Here is a 20,258-nt window from a genome sequence, read left to right on the forward strand (position 1 = left end):
AAACAAGATGAAGAGAGAGGAAAAAAAGGAGGGAGTGGGATCTTGAAGGTGAAAGAAGGAGAGAAAGAGAGAAAATCAGCAAAACTGAGAAAGGTAGAGAAGGAGAAAGGGCGAGTGAAATATAGCATGAGATAAAAAGATAGTGAGAGAGGAAGAGTGCGAATGGAAAAGAGAAAGAAAAAGAGAATGGGATAGAGGAAAACATAGAATGATGGAAAGGGGGGGAAAGAAGAGAAGAATCGTGAGAGAGAGAGTGAGAGAGAGAGAGAACTGGAGAAAGAGAGAGAGTTTTGAAGGAACCAGCTCCTTATTGATGGGTAGCTGGCCGACGTCGTTCACTTCAAAGAGCTTGCCCGTAGAGCCGTTTCGTTTGCGAGCGACCCATAACCATTCATTCGTGGTTGCTGATTCCGTCACGTAACGTGAGAAAGTGTAATTATAATGTAATTTTGGTTTTAAAAAATGTAAAACAAATGTAATTTTAAAAAACAGTGTGGCATCACGAGCACGTACAGGATGGTGTTTGCTTGTCACGCAAACTCATTCATATTCATTCACATTACGCAACACAGACATCTGCTTACGAGCTTATGTAAGCTTTTAGTTAAAGGGATAATGTGTAATACTTGACCACTAGAAGTGACTCTATTACAAAGAGAAAGGAGTCTCAAACTTAATTCACCTGGGGGCCTCTGAGCTAAGTTCTGGGTGGGGCTGGGAGAAATTGGGTTTTCCACTAAAACGTTTGGAAAAACAGTACACTGTTTTCAAGTATCATTTTTTTTTAATTCCAGACACAAAAATAAAAAACATTGTGAATGAATAAATCAAATCAACCAACCAATCAATCAGTCATAAATGTATTCATGATTAGCTAGGGCTGCACGTAAACAGACGGAGTGCATTATTTTGCATTTCCAAGAGCTGAAAAAAAAACTTCATTTGAAAAAAAAAAAGAATATTGATTTAAATAATTAGTAAAATGCCAGAACTATCCTATGGATGTGCCTTCCTTTTAAAACCTCATAGGTCGAGAACTTTCTATCATTCGTTTTCAGTTGCATGACAAAATACTACAAAATCTAATGGTCAAAAATTACACACTGTCCTTGGCATGGCAAGGGAATGAAGTTCTTTTTATTGCTTTCTGCTGTGAAAGTTAGCCGCCTGCACACTTTTTTTCCCATTCCCAAAGACGCCAGAATGTTTACAGCTGACCCGCCTGGGAGTTTGTCGCATGTCAGGTTAAAAAACTTCGAAAAAGACAGCTCATGTGGTGTACAAAGTTTTATTATCTTCCGTACATATTCCTTCCAAATCTTTACTTTTAGTAACTTGTGAAAATCTCCAAATTCATTTCTCAGCATGAGTCACTAACCACTAACCAAACCAAACATTACCGAATACACGCCCATTGTGTGCTTTAAAACATTGTGCAGGCAAATACTGTTTTGCAAGTCTAAGGCACATTTTTTTGGTCATATTTTAGACTCCGGGTTTGCAAAAATCCTTTTTAGTATGAAAAGAAAAAGCACATTTAGAACAAGTACATTCACAAATACACAAATCTTGGTGATGAAGTACACTACTTGCAAGGCTATAAGTATTTCATTTTTCCAAGGTATGTTGTTGGTGGTATAGCACGGCGGCGCAGTGGTTAGCGCGTGTGCGGCACTGTCCTGAGGTCATGAGATCGAACCTTCCTGTATGGAGTCTGCATGTCCTCCCTGTGCTTGTGTGGGTTTCCTATGGGCACTCCGGTTTCCTCCCACATTCCAAAAAACAGGCATGTCAGGGTAATTGGTCGGACCAAATTGTCCCTAGGTGAGTTGTCTGTCTCTGTCTGCCCTGCAACTGTCTGGCAACCAGTCCAGAGTGTCCCCTGCCCAGTGCCCGAAGATAGCTGGGATGGGCTCCAGCACCCCCGCTACCCTACTGAGGATAAGCGGTGAAGATAATGAATGAATGAATGTTGTTGGTGGGTTTGAGTATTGCGTTATTTGGCGATCTGTTTACATATTTTAAATAATACTCAGCACATTTTTGGTGTCTGACCACTCCTTTCCTATGTTCAGATGCTATCTCATCAGTGTACAGATACACAATTTTACACAATCACTGTTTTGTGTTAAGTACAAACTATAGATTTGATATATTTCACCGGGGAAGATTTTGCTGTCCTTAATGTTTCACACATATACCAGATAGAACTGTATATTACATGTTAGATATTACATGTGTGACAGTTTAAATACGATGTGTGAAGTGATACTTGGATAGGCATCCAACATAACAGAACAGGAGATGCGAGTATGATAATACTTGACTTCTTTACATCTGAGGTGCCAAACATTTTAGATGAAATATCCATATGTGAAAGAAGCAGACACAAATGAAGGGGGCCTGATGAGAGATGTACATTGTAGCAACAAATGTAAGAAGTTAATGAAATGATCGAAACCTAACTCTAATACTTAAGCTTATACAGTGTCTGAATGGAAACACAATGAAGAACACAACAAATGGCACTAACAAAATGTGCATAGGAATGTCTTACAAGGTGTGAAAACAAAACAACGACCTCGGGCCCATTTTCTTGGTGATGAACAAAGCAGTACAAAGGAAAGAAAACAATTGGATTGCATGACTACTGTATATGTGAATCCCTAGCAAGCAAATCCTCCCACCATCTCGCTCTATTCATTATCTAATGGGGACAGCAGCTTCAGCAGGGAAGCACAGACCTCACTATCCCCAGCCACTTCTTCGAGCTTGTCCGACGGGATCTCAAGTTGTTCCCAGGCTAGCCCAGAGACGTAGTCTCTCTCTAGCATGGCTTGTCCCCTAAGCCCCGTGTCGGTGAGACATGCCCGGAACACCTTCCGAGGGAGGCATCCTTATTAGATGTCCAGGCCTTTTCAACTGGCTTCTCAATGCACTAAATTCCTCCCGGATGACTGAGCTTCTCACCCTATCTCTAAGGGAAAAGCCCAGCCACTTCGCAGAGGAAACTTATTTCAGCTGCTTGTATCCAAGATCTTGTTCTTTCGGTTGCGTCCCACAAATCTTGACTAGAGATGAGGGTAGGAACTTAGATCATAGACTGCGACTGAGAACTATGATTTCTGTCTTGGAGGTGCTGATCTTCATCCCAGCTACTTCACATTCAGCCACAGATTTCTCCAGTGAGAGCTGAAGATAAACGGTTTGAAGAAGCCAACAGCGCCACATCATCTGAAAAAAGCAGAGATGTAATGCTGAGGCTCCCAAACGCACATGCTATGGCTGTGCCTAGAAATTCTGTACATAAAAGTTATGAACAAAATTGGTGTCAAAGGGCAGCCTTAGCGGACTCCAACTCCCACTGGACACAAATCCGACTTTCTGCCGGCAACGCGGACTAAACTCTGGCACCGGTCATACATGGATTGAGCAGCCCTGATAAGACTGTCCGGTAACCTATACTCCCAAAGCACCCTGCTTAGGGCTTACAGAGGAACTTAGTCCAATACCTTCTCCAAGTCCACAAAAAACATGTAAGCCATTTTGCTTTTAACCATAAATCCAACAATGTTGCTCAATTTTCCTACACAGTGACATCCTGCTTGTTTGCCCTCAAGAACTGCAAAAGTACATGGCAAGAAATGTATAAGAGTAGTTAATACAATCAAACATGACAGTACTAAATAAAAGGGAACCACAATATTGTCCCTTGAATCAAATAACATCAACAGTTAACAATGTAAAAAAGGATATAACAACATTTAAAATAGCACAGAAAACACGTAGAAGTCAAAGCAACACCCAGGCTGCAAGTCAAGTATAGAGGAACGATGGTAGGGGTGCATCCTCTCTTTAGACCTCCTTTGTACTAGCCTTCATTTTCTCCACAGTTTCCTGTAATAAAACAATATACAGAGACCAGGGTCAATCCTGCAGCTGTAAAACCTTTTTTTCCCCCCAACAAACCCATATATATATATATATATATATATATATATATATATATATATATATATATATATATACACACACACACACACACACTGTATATATATATATTATAAATAATACAAGGATTTGTATTCTATACATCATGTACCAAGCTCATTTGTTTTTTATAAACATACATGCAAAATAACCCAGGGCGATAGAAGATTGGATTTGTTAGCTTGGAGTGGTCGTCATACCCAATTTAGGCACCACAGGGCTTTAAGGAACCCAGGAAACAGACCACGCAAAATCAGTTGTTTATCAATTTTGTTCATATTTACTAAGGGTCCTTGACACAAAACCTAGTTGAAGTCATTCGCGGAAAGCATTTAGTGCAACTGTGTAGATTTTCACGAAAATCGGTTCAACCGTTTCGGAGCGATTAAGTCACATACAAACAAACATAAATCTATATTTTTAAAGTAATTTAGACGGATAGATTTTTCTAGTGCTCAACAAATTCCAACAACTTGGGAGACACGCTTCCTCTTCCAACTATGCTGATATCTTGGTTTTCCGCCGTCAGTTTCCCTTACAGAAAATCTTGCTTCGACAAATTTGAACAGAGGATGTGGTTTTACGAGATCTGCAGTTTTTATACAAATCTACTTCGTCAAGCATATAAACAAATACTTCCCTTATTTGATGAAACCCTCTATTAAATGGTTTGCCTGTTGGTTAATTCAACATCAAATAATAATATTACCTGATGCTTGTTTAGCTCTGCCACACGCAGGTCCCATTCCTCCTCCGTCATCTCTACATCACCAGCTGTTGAATCACCAGCTGTTTTGTCTAAACACAAAGTAAATAAAGTATGTTTAGCTTCAAATACACCAAATAAAACAACAAAGTGAACATGACCTGGCTTACCTGTGCAGGTCATAGCAGTGCAGACCCAGTTGCCGCATGCACACACGCAACGGTTACACTCCACCTGTGTCTCAGCACCATCCTCGTATTTCTCATCCTCCAAGGCACATTCTGAAGGATAATAACACAATGAGTTCATAAATGTATCTGTTATTACATTATGTTAGAGCACTGTAAAAATAACAATTTTTCCCCAGGAGGACTTTCTCTTCAATAGGACAAAAAATGAAGTTTAGGAAGAAATGTTTGTTCTAGTTTTGTCACAATCACCCGGATCGGGAACACCTGTGTTCAGGATTTGGCACCAACAGCCAGGTCAGCTGATTGGTGCACCCTGTACATTTAAATCCCCAGCTTCCGGTAACACTTTGTCCGATTGTACTATGCGATCTGTTGCCATCTGCTCAGAAAGCCCGTACCTCCGACTCTTTGCCCGCCTCCTGTTTTTCTACCTGATCTCCGTTGCCGACCCGTTTCCGAATTTGCCTACGACCTGCCCTGCCCGCCTGACTCCTGATCTCTCTTCCGAACACAACGACGCCCTTCTTCTCCAGCCCCAACCAACAACACGACGACTACGCCTGTCCACGACCATTCCCGCCAAGCCTTCACCCGCCTGTCAAGTCTCGATAATTCGCCAAACAACGGATCGAAGATTCACGTCTTGTCATTCCTTCCTTCCAATACAAACCAAGAAACGAGTGCAAGTGATCTCAGTTTTCCTTCCGTCCCGCCTGACAAGTTTGTGGTGAACATACTTTAAAATCCTGATCTCAACCCCACTGAACACCATAGGATGATAAAAATTCAGTTTGTGCTACCTGAAATTGTAGTAGCTAGATGCCTAACCCAGCTTGGCGGCGCAGTGGTTAGCCCGTGTGCGGCACAGTTCTGAGGTCATGAGATCGAACCTTCCTGTGTGGAGTTTGCATGTTCTCCCCGTGCTTGTGTGGGTTTTCCCCGGGCACTCCGGTTTCCTCCCACATTCCAAAAACATGCATGTCAGGTTAATTAGCCGGTCCAAATTGTCCCTCGGTGTGAATGAGCGAGTGAGTTGTCTGTTTCTGTGTGCCCTGCGACTGGCTGGCAAGCAGTTCAGGGTGTCCCCTGACCACTGCCCGAAGCTGGGACGGGCTCCAATACCCTCGCGACCATACCTAACCATTTCTGTCCATGTAATATCGACACCTAAACAAGATGTAACTGTAACTAGAAACCTGGGCAGTTAAATAAAAAGCCAGGAAAAACATACAGAGAATAATCAACACCGTCCAGACGATTGTTGGCTGTTCCCTTTCCAGTCTGGAAGTCATTGCCCTGTTGCAGTACCGCATCAGAACAAACAACATTTTAAAGGACCCTTCTCACCGCAGCCACCACCTCTCTGACCTGTTGCCCTCTGATAGGCGCTACAGGTCCGGTAAAGCAAGAACAAAAAGGCTCAGAGACATAATCTTTCCCAAGGCCATCAACACCCTAAAGAAGCATGCAAAATTGTGAAAATACATATATTGCAACTATTCTTTAAAAAATAAATCATTGCACTATTGTTATAACCTGGTTTCTTACAGCTTAAAGCAAGTTAAATTCAAGACTTTTTAGGACTTCTTTAATGTCTTTTGAAAAAACTTTAGGCCAAGTGGACAAAAACAACACAATCGAAACAACCCCCCCCCCCCAAAAAAAAAGATTGCCACATGAATTAAAGGTAATTTAAAACAAATGTTTGTTATTATTATTTTTTTAAATTACATTTTGTCAACATTTTTGGGCAACTTCTGGCATCATCTGCATCATAATTTCCCGGACAAGGGTTGGAACCATGGCCTTCACGGTTTCACGGACAGTGGAGACCAAATCAGCAGCGTTCAGGGTACCGGACAGTCCAGACGACCTGGAAAAGGGTAATGGAGTGCTATCCACGTAGGTGAGCACCGTTCCAGAGCTACTCAGAGAGGCGTAAGAATCCTTATCATCAGCAGATAAACTGGGGACGCAGGACTTGCAGATGTAAGTAGCATGTTTATCTTGAATCGCGAGGCTTAGGTCCTGAACTAACAACCCAGAGCACTCGTAGTGAATGTAGTGCTTGCAGTGGCTACATTGAATCATCGCTCCATGGTCCACGGCACCGCAAAAACATGGCTTAGAGACTGCCTTTCGAGGTGCCATACCGCAGTATCCACGTGCTGTCCGTCCGATAACTGTGTAAATGCGTCTTTAACTGCATCTCTAACTCTCTCTCTCTTTCTGTCTCTTTTTTTCTCTTTCTTTCTTTTTGGTCCAGTAAAAAAAAAACTTCCATCTCGAAAAAATAGCACTCTCAAGTTTTAGACATGGACAACAATAAATAAAAAGGACGTTGACGGTACTTTATGTATCCCCAGTCAAAACTGGAAAATAACTACTAATTCCAAAGAACTCTTCTGCTACATTCATGAAGAATACTTATCATGACGCATGAAAAATGACTATTTGATCCAATATAATCCCTTTTTGAAAAACAACACTGCTCTATATTCATGACCAATTTTGAGCGTAGCATCTTAAAAACATACAGTATGCTTGGAAAAGAAAAGTTCTTTGTACTCCCTGGATGTGGACGATTGATAAATATTACTAAATCTCATCTCATCTCATTAGCTACACCGCTTATCCTCAGTAGGGTCGCGGGGGTGCTGGAGCCCATCCCAGCAATCATCGGGCAGTGGGCAAGGGACACCCTGAACTGGGTGCCAGCCAATTGCAGGGCACACAGGGACAGACAATTTGCTCGCTCATTCACACCTAGGGACAATTTGGACCGGCCAATCCACCTGAAATGCATGTCTTTGGAATGTGGGAGGAAACCGGAGTGCCCGGAGGAAACCCAAACAAACTCCGCACAGGAAGTCCGGTAGCTGGATTTGAACCCACACAGGAAGTTCCCAAGACCTTAAAACTGTGCCGCACACGCGCTAACCACCGCGCCGCCGTGCTGCTAAACATTACTAAATACTTATGTTTAATTTTTAAGGTTTTCGAAAAGTGCATTTAGTGCCAACTATGTCAGGACCAGCACAAATGGTAGACCCAATCGGGTAACGTTAACCACAAGTTTATTGAGATAAAGAGGAAAGGCAGCGCCCGTGATCCGGTGCTCGCTGGACGCGGGGAGCAAGCCGCTTACAGAATCAGAACGTGTTCCGAATACGGAAGTGGATCTTCCAGAGCGGGAGATCGTGGTGTTGAAGACGGGAAAAACAGGTCATTACAGAGAGAGCAAAATGTGGTCAGGGTCAAAAAACAGGTCATAGCCGTAGACAAACGGGAGCAAAAAGCGGGACCAACAGAAGTCAAAGTCAAAGTGCTTGCCTTGTAGAAACAGAGCTTCACTGAGAGACTGACAACAGGCGAATGAAAGGACAGAGCTTAAGTAGGACGGGGAACCAATCAGGTAGCCAGCAGCAGCTGGCGCCAAACGAGCGGGCACACGTAAAAGTCATGGATAATCATGACAATCTAAGGTCTTATTTTCAGAATAACGAATTAAATGCCATTTAAGACTTTTTAAGGATCTGCGGGAACTCTGATAACTTAGGCCAGTCTTAAACACTACTTTGTAAATATTTTGCCAATATATCCTGACAGTCTTTGGTCTTATTTTTTCTCTTTAAAGCCTTTATTACATGTTTTCCCCTGGAGTGCCATCTCTAATCTTCTTGCATGCAACATTTTATAATGTTGATATCAAAGACAATTCAGTTCAACCAAAAAACAGCAACAACTACGAAATTTCATGACAAGTTTCACCTACAGAATTATCCAATAGCATTTAGAGACCTCTTATCACCTCTTTTTGATCTCTTCTTTGTTTGCAGCATTTTCATGTTTTCATGTTTCTATTCGTTTTCAACTGCCCTTGTTGCTTTGAATTCAGATTCTGTTATTTAAATGTAATATACCTGTATGTTTGTTCAAGAAAAGGCGTCTTACGGCCCTACCAACTAAAACCTCCCTGGCCATTCTTTTAGTTGTGTAATCAAAACTCGCTGGCACAGTATAAGGGGAAAACTGTACTTATGCAACATTGGGAAAAGAAAACATTTGTGTTTGACTTGGGAATAAACCTGCCCACACACGACTTTTTCAAGTCTGCTGAAGACCCTGGGTTCAGTGCTCTGAACTTTAGCCCACATATTTAGCCTTTGAGCACAGTACGCTGATGCAACAGGCAGCATACTAAATTACAGCAGCGTGGTCTCACCACATACGTTAACTCTACAGATGCCATATCTGCTCTGCACGTTTTATGTTTGTGGTAAAGACTCTGCAGTTAGCAATTTCTTTTTATCATTAGGTGAAAGAGCTGAGGAGTCAACTACTGTTGTGATATGTATTTGCTGATGCTTATAGTTCCTCTGGCAAATTTATTTTTTTGATAGAATGAAAAGTTTCTGGTGCGGCACGAGCAGCTGAGTGGTTAGCACGTCCGTGGCAGAGTTCCGAGGTCATGAGTTCAAATCCAGCTACCAGCCTTACTGTGCAGAGTTTGCATGTTCTCCCCGTGCCTGCGTGAGTTTCCTCCGGGCACTTCGGTTTCCTTCCACATTACAAAAACATAGATGTCAGGTTAAGTGGGCGGTCTAAATTGTCCCTAGGTATGAGTGAGTGTATGAATGGTTGTCTGTCCCTGTGTGCCCTGCCTCTGGCTGGCAACTAGTTGAGGGTGTCCCCTGCCCACTGCCCGAAGATAGCTGGGATGGGCTTCAGCACCCCCGCAACCCTACTGAGGATAAGCAGTGCAGATAAAGGATGGATGGATGAAAAGATTCTTGATTGGAGTCTTGTGTTATAGGAGTTGCTAGCGGTAAAACTGCAGGTCTGAAATGTCCCTTTTTTCAAATTTCTCTTTTGTGAGGTAGGGTTCAGTTTTATTATCTTTATAAAAAAACTGGAATGGGCGTAGGCAATGGTGGTGATAATGTTTTTGTTTGGGATCTAAGTATGCATATATACCTGCTTGTTTGTTTATTGTGTTTGTCTGTTTGTTGGTTTATCTGTCTACCCTATAAAAGGAGGAAGGAGTTTAGATATGACCACCATCTTTCACAGGCAGGTTACCCAAGATGTGAAAAAAGCAGACTCTGCACTTTTGGTTTGATTGACTATTTTTTTAAGGAAAAAAGAGTAAGAGGAACACTGCATCGTGAGGTTAATATTTTCCAAACAACATATTGTGTTTTCACGAACATAAGGCACACATAAGGTCTCAGATTTTCTTCAAATCGTGCAACGCGCCCTAGCGTGCATTGCGCCTTTTGTCTTATGTAAAGCGGCGGGCGTAAGTTTGGGCGGCCACCCCGAGACTGGGAGGTCACAGGTTCGAGCCTTGGCCGAGTCATACCTAAAATCTACAACATTTTTTGGTGAAATCTGATTTTTCTTTGTAAGATCCTTCATATTTTGGTTCATCCTTTGGATGTGTTAAATACAGAAATAGAACCAGCTACGGAGACTGTGCCTTTTAACACATCACGCCCGATGGTCGTGAAAATACGGTATACGTCGACATTTACATATTTGGGCTGTCTGTATCTCAGTTTCAGGATTTTAGGATTTCGACTCAGTCTTACTTATAGGGTTTCCCATTCTTATGTGGCAATGACCCTGCCAAAAAGGGAAACGCCACCCAAAAATGGTTTTGTGTCTTCACGCATTCGATGCACTAATGGCATAAAGCCATTCTAGTTAGGAATTATTATATATTTGTATTGTGCAGCTGTTCTTGTGCAAATATTTTTGTTTCCTTTTGGTAATTAGTGGTGGCTGTTGTTTTTCTCTGCTGTGCCCAAATAAAGGTTATGAACACACAAAAATATACATGGTAGCTTACTTCTTAATGTTGTTTTCTCTACAAGTGTGAAAGTGAGTGTTCATGCGTGTTCAACGGTCAATCAGGCTTTACAAAATGGATTGCTTAAGCTCACTTTTCTCAGGTGGGTTAAATCCAGGCTTGAGGCAATTGAGGAACTCGTCAAAGCTCAACTTCCAGTCCGCATTCTCATCAGACAGCTCAATGAGAGCATCCACGCAGAGACTCCTAGATAGCACAAAAACTTTATTAGTAGATGGCTTTCAAAATGAGAGCCTCACCAGCATTCACTGGAATGTATAAAGTTCAGTGACATACTTAAAAATAGCTCCAAAGTACAAACAAGGTAGAGATTTGCAATCATTACCAAAGTTAGCAGAGAAGTCAAACACTGGCATGTTTAAAAAAAGAATGTTAATATCTTTCATCATGCAGGCAGACACACTCACCGAAGCAGCTTGTTGCTTTCTTGGTCAGCATATGACTGCATCTCAGTTGCTGAGGACTCATTGTGTTGGATGAACTTAAGAAGTTCAGATGAATCCAGCATTGAATCGCCACTGTCATATGACTGAGAAAAACAAAATGATATACAGAATTATGACTCACATGTTTAATACAATGATAATGAACATTATTCTGAGGAGCACAATTACTAAATTCCAGACAAATTACGGTAACAGTGGGGTCCTTAACATTCGAAAGTCAGTGTTCAGTAATCCCCCTGTTTTTCGCAGGGCATGTGTTACAACAAAGGCCAAAGTCAAAACCTGCTAAGTAATTTATTTTACCCATTTATTTGTTTTCTTTTTTTAAATTAAATACTCTTATACATTACATGCAAAGAACAAACTCAATTTACTGGCTCAATAATTCGTTTAACAAATAAAAGTACTGGATTTTATGAAAGTTTTTTTTTTTTTTTAACAAATAACTTCTGGACATGCAGCACGGCGGCGCAGTGGTTAGCGCTTGTGCGGCACAGTTCATGTCATGGGAACCTGTCGTGGGTTCAAATCCAGCTCCAGACTTCCTGTGCGGAGTTTGTATGTTCTCCCCGTGCTTGCGTGGGTTTCCTCCGGGCACTCCGGTTTCCTCCCACGTTCCAAAAACATGCATTTCAGGTGAATTGGCCGGTCCAAATTGTCCCTAGGTGTGAATGAGCGAATGAGTTGTCTGTCCCTGTGTGCCCTGCGATTGGCTGGCAACCAGTTCAGGGTGTCCCCTGCCCACTGCCCGGAGATGGCTGGGATGGGCTCCAGCCCCCACGCGACCCTAATGAGGATAAGCGGTACGGCTGATGAGATGAGATGAGAACTTCTGGACTATCAAATTACAATTTTTAAAATAATCTAGCTGCTTTATGGCACTGCTCTTTTGATTAACTGAAATATTGTGAAATGACGAGGTACGATTGTGTAATCGCAAGATACTGCGTTTTTTGTGTTTGGCCCTTTATTATTTGAGTAATAGCGCGTTTGGAAAACCAGAAATGTCACAGTTCAGGTTTTAACAGCGCCGGCCAATCCGAGGCAAGTTTTAACGGCACTATCTAATAAAGGCGAGGCAAAGTTTGCTAGCAGCACGCTATGCCACACACCCACGTGTGAGCTTCGTCTAAGCCACAGGTGTCAAACAGGCGGCCTGCGGGCCAAATCAGGCCCGCTAAGAGATTGAATCCGTCCCGCGAGACAACACACAGAGAAGCGCAAGAGAAAAACAAGCTGCAGGTTGAAATATGTCAACTGATGTTGCCAAAGCCAGGTGCCTCTCACAAAGACACTGTACTTGTATTTATTTCTCTCTCTCTCTCTCTCTCTCTCTCTCTCTCTCTCTCTCTCTCTCTCTCTCTCTCTCTCTCTCTCTCTCTCTCTCTCTCTCTCTCTCTCTCTCTCTCTCTCTCTCTCTCTCTCTCTCTCTCTCTCTCTCTCTCTCTCTCTCTCTCTCTCTCTCTCTCTCTCTCTCTCTCTCTCTCTCTCTCTCTCTCTCTCTCTCTCTCTCTCTCTCTCTCTCTCTCTCTCTCTCTCCCCTTCTTTTCCACCCCTCTTCTCCCACTCCGTCTCTGTCTCTTTCACTCTCTGTGTCTTTTAACCTCTTTTGCTCTAGCTTCCTTTTTTCCTTCTCTCTTTTTTCTTTCTCTCTTCATACGCTTTGCGCTTTCTTTTCTTTTTTTCTCTCTTTCTGTCTTTCTTTTTTTTTTAACTTTTTATTTCTCACACCCATTTTTGACAGAGGTTTGATTCCCCCATCTTACATCAACACAAAATATATACACTTGACACACTCATAAATAACAGAAGGAACAACAAAGAACAAAAAATGTTATTAATAGAAAATAAGAATAAATGCTCATACAATAAATCCATACAAAAAGAAATATATATATATATATATATATATATATATATATATATATATATATATATAAATTAATACATCAAAATATACACCCAAAAAAAACAAAAAAAACAAAAACAAAAAAAAAACAACAAAAAAAAAAAACAAAAAAAAAAAAACACATAATAATTAGGGGGAGGTGTTTAGACATCAAGTAAAATTTGTGTGATAGGCTTCCATCTTTTCTCAAATTGGTCAAGTTTCAGTTGAAGTCTTGCAGTGATTTTTTCCATAATGTACATTTGCTTTAATTTGTCTCTCCATTGTTTTATGTCAGGCGGTTGTGGTTTCAGCCAGGACACTGTGATCATTTTCTTTGCTACCAGAAGCATTACCCTTAGTATATATTTCTGTTGACCAGATAGTAATTCTTCTGGCAAAATTCCTATTATGTAAGCCTTTGGGTCCAACCGCAACTCCCAGCCAGTGATTAATTTTATTTCTCTCTGGATACTTCTCCAAAAATTTGATATTACAGGGCAATTCCAGAAAATATGCGTAAAGTCTCCGACCCCCCCACAGTTACGCCAACATAGATTCGAGGTATTTTTATACTTTGAAGTGATAGAGGGTGTATAGAAGAATCGCATTTTTACTTTCCATTCAAACTCCCTCCATGTCGGGCTGTTGGTTATTTTGTGTCCCTCTTTCAATGTTTTTTCCCATTCGTTGTCTTTTATCGCTACATTAGTTTCTTGTTCCCATTTTTCCTTAACTGCCATGTCCTCATTACTGAGGTCCATTCTCAGGGCTTTATATAGTTTTGATATAACCCCCTTTATTGATTGTCCTTTTGTATACGATATTAATAATTGCTCTACCTTAGTCGGCTCCTTACATATTTTCCCCCATTCCTCGTGTTTCTGGAGGTAATGTCTTAGTTGCAAATATTTGTAGAAATCATTTCTGGGTAGGTCAAATTCTTGTTGGAGTTGTTCAAATGATTTCATTGCCTGTGCTTCCAATACTTGGGTAATCAACATCAGTCCTTTTTGGGCCCATTTTTGAAACCCTACCTCCATAACCCCAGGTTTAAAGTCTGGATTTTTCGCTATTTTGGTAGCCCTATTCACAGATCTTGATATTTTTAATTTTTTTTGTATTGTTGACCAAGTTTTAATAGTTCCCTTAATCCATTCATTCTGGATTTTTAATTTATTCCACCTCGTGACTGATATGTATGGTAACGATTCCACAGGCATATTTGGACAAGATCGCTGCTCCATGTCCACCCATATCGTATCTTTGTCTGTAGTAATCCACAAGATGAGTGCTTTAATTTGAGCTGCCCAATAGTAATATTTAATATTGGGTAGGTCTAGGCCCCCCTTTTCTTTAGGAGCTAACAGGGTTTTGTATTTTATTCTAGGTTTCTTGTTTTGCCAAAGGAATTTTGCTATCAACTTATTTAACATTTTAAATGTGGATGCCGGGATCAGAATTGGAAGGGATTGAAACAGAAATAATAGTCTTGGTAATATGTTCATTCTGATTGTTTCTATCCTGCCGATAAGACTTAAGGGCAAAATTTCCCATTTTTCCAAATCTTTCCTTATTTCTTTTATCAACATTCCATAATTTGCATCAAACAGCTGTGTGGTATGTGGTGTAATGGTCACCCCCAAATATTTAAACCCTTTATTTGTCCATTTAAAATCAAATCTTTCACTCACATCTGTTGGACATTTTCCTGATATCATCATTGCTATTGATTTGCTCTCATTATTTGAATACCCAGCTACTTCTCCATATATTTTAAGGCTCTCCAACAGTGGTGGTATTGATAACGAAGGTTCCTCCAGCATTACCAACAGGTCGTCTGCAAACAATGATATTTTATGTTCTGTTCCTCCTTCATCCAATATCCCCCTTATTTGCTCATTTTGTCTAATTGATTCTGCGAGTGGTTCTATGCTTATTGCAAACAAGAGTGGGCTTAAACAATCCCCTTGCCGGACTCCTCTTTTGATTTCAAAGAAATCTGAACAGTGACCATTTACTCTAAGGCGAGATTTAGGATTTTTATAGATTATTTTCACCCATTCAACAAATATTGGAGGGAAGCCAAAGGCTATAAGTGATTGATGTAAGAAGCTCCATTTCACCCCATCGAAAGCTTTTTGTGCATCCAAGCTCAGTAACATCGAGGGTTGGGTCTTAGATTTTGTGCTCGTAATTATGTTTAGTATCCTCCTAATATTGTTTGCACCCTGCCTTCCCGGAATAAACCCTGTTTGATCATTTCTAATTAATTTCGCTATAAATTTCTGCATTCTTTTTGCAAGTATGCTTGTAAGAATTTTTAGATCATTACAAAGTAAACTAACTGGTCTATAGCTTTCACACAATATTGGGTCTTTTCCTTCTTTGTGCAGGACTGTTATGATGGCTTCCGACCATGCTTTGGGGGGATCTCCTTTTGTTAGAGAATAGTTAAATACTTTCTGCAGTACTGGTATTAATTCTTCCTTAAAGCTTTTGTAGAACACCCCCGGGAATCCGTCCGTTCCTGGTGATTTATTTATTTTTAAGTTATTTATTGTGTCTTGTATTTCCTGTTTTGTAATGGGGCGAATAATTTCTAATGTATCCCCTCCTGTTAGTGTCGGTAAATGTAGTTTTCCTAAAAAGTTTTGTGCCGTGTAGCTATCTAAGTCATTTTCTGAGTCCTTGTATAATTCTTTATAATAATCTGCAAATGCTTCTGCTATACCTTTGGGTTTTACTAAACATTGTTTAGAGATAGGATGTTTTATTTGTGATATAATTCTATCTGTTTGGGCCTTTTTAAGTTGGAAGGCGAGCAGTCGACTGGCTCTATTGCCCATTTCATAGTATCTCTGGTTCACAAAGCGCAGAGCCCCTTCTGCTTTATTTGTCAAAAGTTCATCTAATTTGCTTCTGGTTATTTTTAATACCTGTAATCTGGATTCACTTGGTGTTTTTTTATGTTCTTCTTCTAGTTCCTTAATCTTATCCTCCAATTCCTTCTGATCCTTTAAGCGTATTCGTTTCAGCCGGGACGATATTTCAATTAATTTCCCCCTTATTACAGCTTTCCCTCCTTCCCATAATATTGATGGAGAAACCTCATTGTTGTCATTGATTTGGAAATATTCTTTTATACACCGTTTTATTTCCTGTACTACGTTTTTATCTGAGAGGAGAGATACATTCATCCTCCAATACCTAAAATGGGGTTCATTGTCTAAACTTAGTTTCAAAGTAATTGGAGAATGGTCACTTATAGTAATATTCTCTATACCACACTCTACTACTGTATGCATATGTTGTCTTGAAATGTAAAAGTAATCAATTCTCGAATAGCTGCCATGCGGGTTTGAATAGAAAGTATAGTCTTTAGTTTGGGGATTCTTCTCTCTCCATGGATCTATCAATCCCAATTCTTTAGTTATGTTATTCAACATCCTCGACCTCTTTGTGTTTGTTCCATGTACTGAAGGATACTTGTCCACTTTGCAATTCTGTACAGTGTTAAAGTCACCTCCTATAAGTAACATTCCCTTCGCACAGTTGGTTATTACTTTAGCTAATACTTGAAAAAATGTCCCCTTTTCCTCAACTGGTGCATAAACATTCATTATTGATATTTCCCAACCGGCCATTGACCCTATAATCATTATATATCGCCCCAGATTGTCCTTCACTTCTTTTTCGACTTTAAACGCCACCCCTTTTCCAAGTAAAATTGCTACTCCCCTCCTTTTACCATAGGATGCGTAGAACACCTGGTTCACCCATTCTCTTTTTAGCTTCTTATGTTCAATCTCGGTCAAATGTGTCTCTTGTAATAAGGCTATTGAGCTCTGCAATGTCTTGAGTTGATTCAATATCTTCTTTCTCTTGATGGGGTGGTTTAGCCCATGTACATTATATGAAACAATATTTAGATTGCTCATGCTTTGTATTGAGTCTCACTGATTTTTGAAGCATACAGAAACACTACATTAATTACTAACACCTCCATTGACAAAACAAACCAAATTACTAACAAACATATTGACAAGCACACATAATTTCTCACCAAAAAGAAAAAAAACACACCCAAAAAACAAAAACCCATGTCTTCCAAGAGTCCAATTGGAGAGTTGTGGCTACCCTCCTGGAAATATGCACTCAGTGCGTGAACAACTTTTGTACCGTCGTCCATAGTTATAACTAACTAAATATTTTAAAGTAGCTCTATGCCAATATAAATACATACATTGTTTTGATTTAAAGATAATAATTTTACTTGGTATTTTACTTACTTCTAACTTATTGAATTTATAATAGAAAGGGCAGATATGGTCCTTACTCTTTCTCCCCAAATCCGAATATGGCTTCGTTTTGCTCCATAGGAGCTTGTAAGTCACCTTCTATGATGGGGCTGTTCCCTTGTCTTTCTCTCGATTCCGGTCACTGTGGTCCAAATGTTCTTTGACAACATCTTTTGCAGTGTCTCCGTGTTGTCCTCTTCCACTTCGATCCCCATTTCTTTTAGCAATGTTGCTGCCTCCATCAGTGTAGAGAATGTTCTTATTCCTGTGTCCAAAAACATCTTCAGCTGGGCGGGATATGGTGATTGTGCCTTTACGTTCTTTTCCTTTAACTTTTTGATAACGTCCCTTACTTGTTTCCTCTTTTTTTGGATTTCTGTGGTGTAATCTTGGTTGAAGTAAACGGTCTTGCCTTCGTACGTTGTCTTCTGCTTCCATGCTTCTTTCATTACGGATTCTTTCACTATGTAGTCGGTGAAACGTACGATAATTGCCCGTGGCAGTGCTTTACCTTGAAACTTGTTCCCCAGTGAGCGGTGTGCCCTCTCAATGCGCACATCCATATGTTCGGTTGTCGGAATGTTCGATTTAATAAAGTTTGTTATGAAGCCGATTGTGTCGTTTCTTTCGGCACCCTCAGGAATCCCATGTATCCTTATGTTGTTCCGCCGTGATCTCGACTCCAAGTCCTCACACTTTGTTGCTAGTTTGGCAGTTTGTTGGAGCAAGGAGAATGTTAATTGTTCTAGTTTTGACGTTCGCTCTTCCGTGTTAGCATGTAGCTCCTCCATGCTTTCCACCCTCCGCTCCAGCAACCCAGTGCGCTCCAGAAGTTCTTCGATGCTTTTTTCCAGTCTTGTCATCGAAATCTTGTTCTCCCGGGCTGCTTCCGTGTGTTCTTGCCGTAATTTACAGATTTCATGGAGGATGGCCGAGTCACGTCCTTCGTCAACCGATGACATTCCTTCTGCTCCCTCGATCTTTTTCTCCTTAGCGCCCTTTTCCTCAACAAGTTTCCCCTTCTTGACCATGTTTTGTTGAAGAATTTCTCATAAATATGGGTCACAATTTGTACCCTTTCTGTCTTTTCTCCAAGTAAGTATTACATTACTCTTTAGTGATTTTTGTCAGAGCTACTTTCCTTGCTGCCGTCTACCTCATTGCGCCACCGGAAGTCCGTCTCTTTCTGTCTTTCTATTTCTCTTTGGGTTTCTTTCTTCCTCTCGCTTTCTTTCCCCCCCTCTCTCGCAACTTTTTATCTTTTGTTTCTTACGCTCTCTCCCTCTCTCTCTTTTTCTTTCTTTGTCCCACCCTCTCTCATTTTCCCTCCCTCTTTCTCTTATTTCCTTATCTCTTTTTCTTTCTCTTTAATCTACGAGTCCGGCCCTCGACAGAATGTTTGTTCTATCGTGTGAACCCCCGAGTTAAAATGAGTTTGACACCCCTGGTCTAAGCAAACAGTAACCTTAACAAAGCTCCCCAGGAAAGGTGCTGTTTTCTTAAGGTTAAAGCATGTCACTATGATTAACTACTCGCAAAAATAAAACTGGCACAGAAAATACACTCGCCTTTTAAAATAAAAAATCGCATTGAAATTGCAACATCTTTTGGAAAATTGCAAGAAGATTTATTCTATTTATATTAAATATGATTGGTTGGTTTTATCTGCACTTGGGAATCTTATTTAGGCAGATATCGTAGTTTGTCCCAAAAAGGTGAACTATGCACTTTTTGCCAGTTTTGTTTGGCGGGCTGTATTGAAATACATTTCGCATGTTTCAAAATTATCCACTGTGGAAATCTGGAGGCCTGCCTCACTGAGATAAAAAGATGGATGTCACTCAACTTCTTGCACCTCGACTCTGAAAAGACCGAAATGTTAATTATTGGTCCATCTAAATACCATGATCTGCTCTCAAAAACTGATCTGAATATTGACAAATGTAATATCACCAAGAGTGACTTTGTCCAAAATTTAGGTGTCACATTTGACCCCAATCTGTCCTTCCAAACACACCTTAGGAATATAACTAAAACAGCTTTTTTCCATCTTCCCAACAATACTAAAATTCGCCTTATGCTGTCCCAGTCTGATGTGGGGATTATATTCATGCATTTGTTACCTCCCGAAGTCCAAAGTCAAGAACCTGCAGCTGTTACAAAATGCTGCAGAAAGACCTTTAACTAAGGCAAGAAAGTTTGATCACATTACCCCGATATTAGCTAACCTGCTCTGGCTCCCTGTTAACTTAAGATGTGATTTTAAGGGTCTGTTGGTATTATACAAATTAATGCATGGACTTGCTCCCTCATATCTCTCAGATTTAATTTCCCCCTATGTTCCGGTCCGGAGCCTTTGCTCTGAAAATGCTGGTCTAACTAGTGATTCCAAAAACTAAGAGAACTGCAGGTTCCAGAGCGTTCTCCATTCGGCCCCCGGTGTTGTGGAATGCTCTTCCCCCTGAGATTCGATCTGCAATCTGACCTATATTTCATGTTGACAATATCTGTGTATTATTTGTTATTGCAACATCCATTGCAGCCTGGTCATCCTGGAAGGGGGATTACCTCATGTGCGGTCCCTTCTCAAGGTTTCTTAATTTTCCTCACGTTGAGGTTTTTGAGTTTTTCCTTGCCCTCATGTAGGTTTTAGATCAGGGGATGGTGTAATAATAGTCTGTAGTTTGCAATAGTCTGTGGTCTGTGCAGCCCTTTGAGACTCCTTGTGATTAAGGGCTATACAATTAAACACGACTTGACCTGACTATACATGATCGTTTCTCGCTATCATGTGGACGTAACTGCTTTTACCTTCCTTAAGCATGTTGGCGATATAAAAGCATTTTCCTCTGCCGTTCGGC

At 40.6% G+C, this 20,258-nt stretch overlaps 1 protein-coding gene across 1 annotated transcript in view; it reads right to left on the minus strand.

Annotated features, from left to right (window-relative positions):
• Positions 1-1,272: 1,272 nt before the first annotated feature.
• LOC148353126 (follistatin-related protein 1-like) overlaps positions 1,273-20,258 on the minus strand; it is a 41,408-nt gene continuing 22,422 nt past the window's right edge. Inside the window, exons 7-11 of the mRNA XM_088352264.1 lie at positions 11,170-11,291; positions 10,836-10,948; positions 4,867-4,977; positions 4,700-4,788; positions 1,273-3,897 (exon numbers count right to left, since the gene is read on the minus strand). Of these exons, the coding sequence (XP_088208390.1) occupies positions 3,856-3,897; positions 4,700-4,788; positions 4,867-4,977; positions 10,836-10,948; positions 11,170-11,291 (477 nt within the window). The 3' untranslated portion in view covers positions 1,273-3,855. The remainder of the gene's footprint in view (positions 3,898-4,699; positions 4,789-4,866; positions 4,978-10,835; positions 10,949-11,169; positions 11,292-20,258) is intronic.

The sequence above is a fragment of the Urocampus carinirostris genome, chromosome 14 (genome assembly GCF_059441175.1).
Source record: "Urocampus carinirostris isolate Australia breed hairy pipefish chromosome 14, RoL_Ucar_1.0, whole genome shotgun sequence".
Lineage (NCBI taxonomy): Eukaryota > Metazoa > Chordata > Actinopteri > Syngnathiformes > Syngnathidae > Urocampus > Urocampus carinirostris.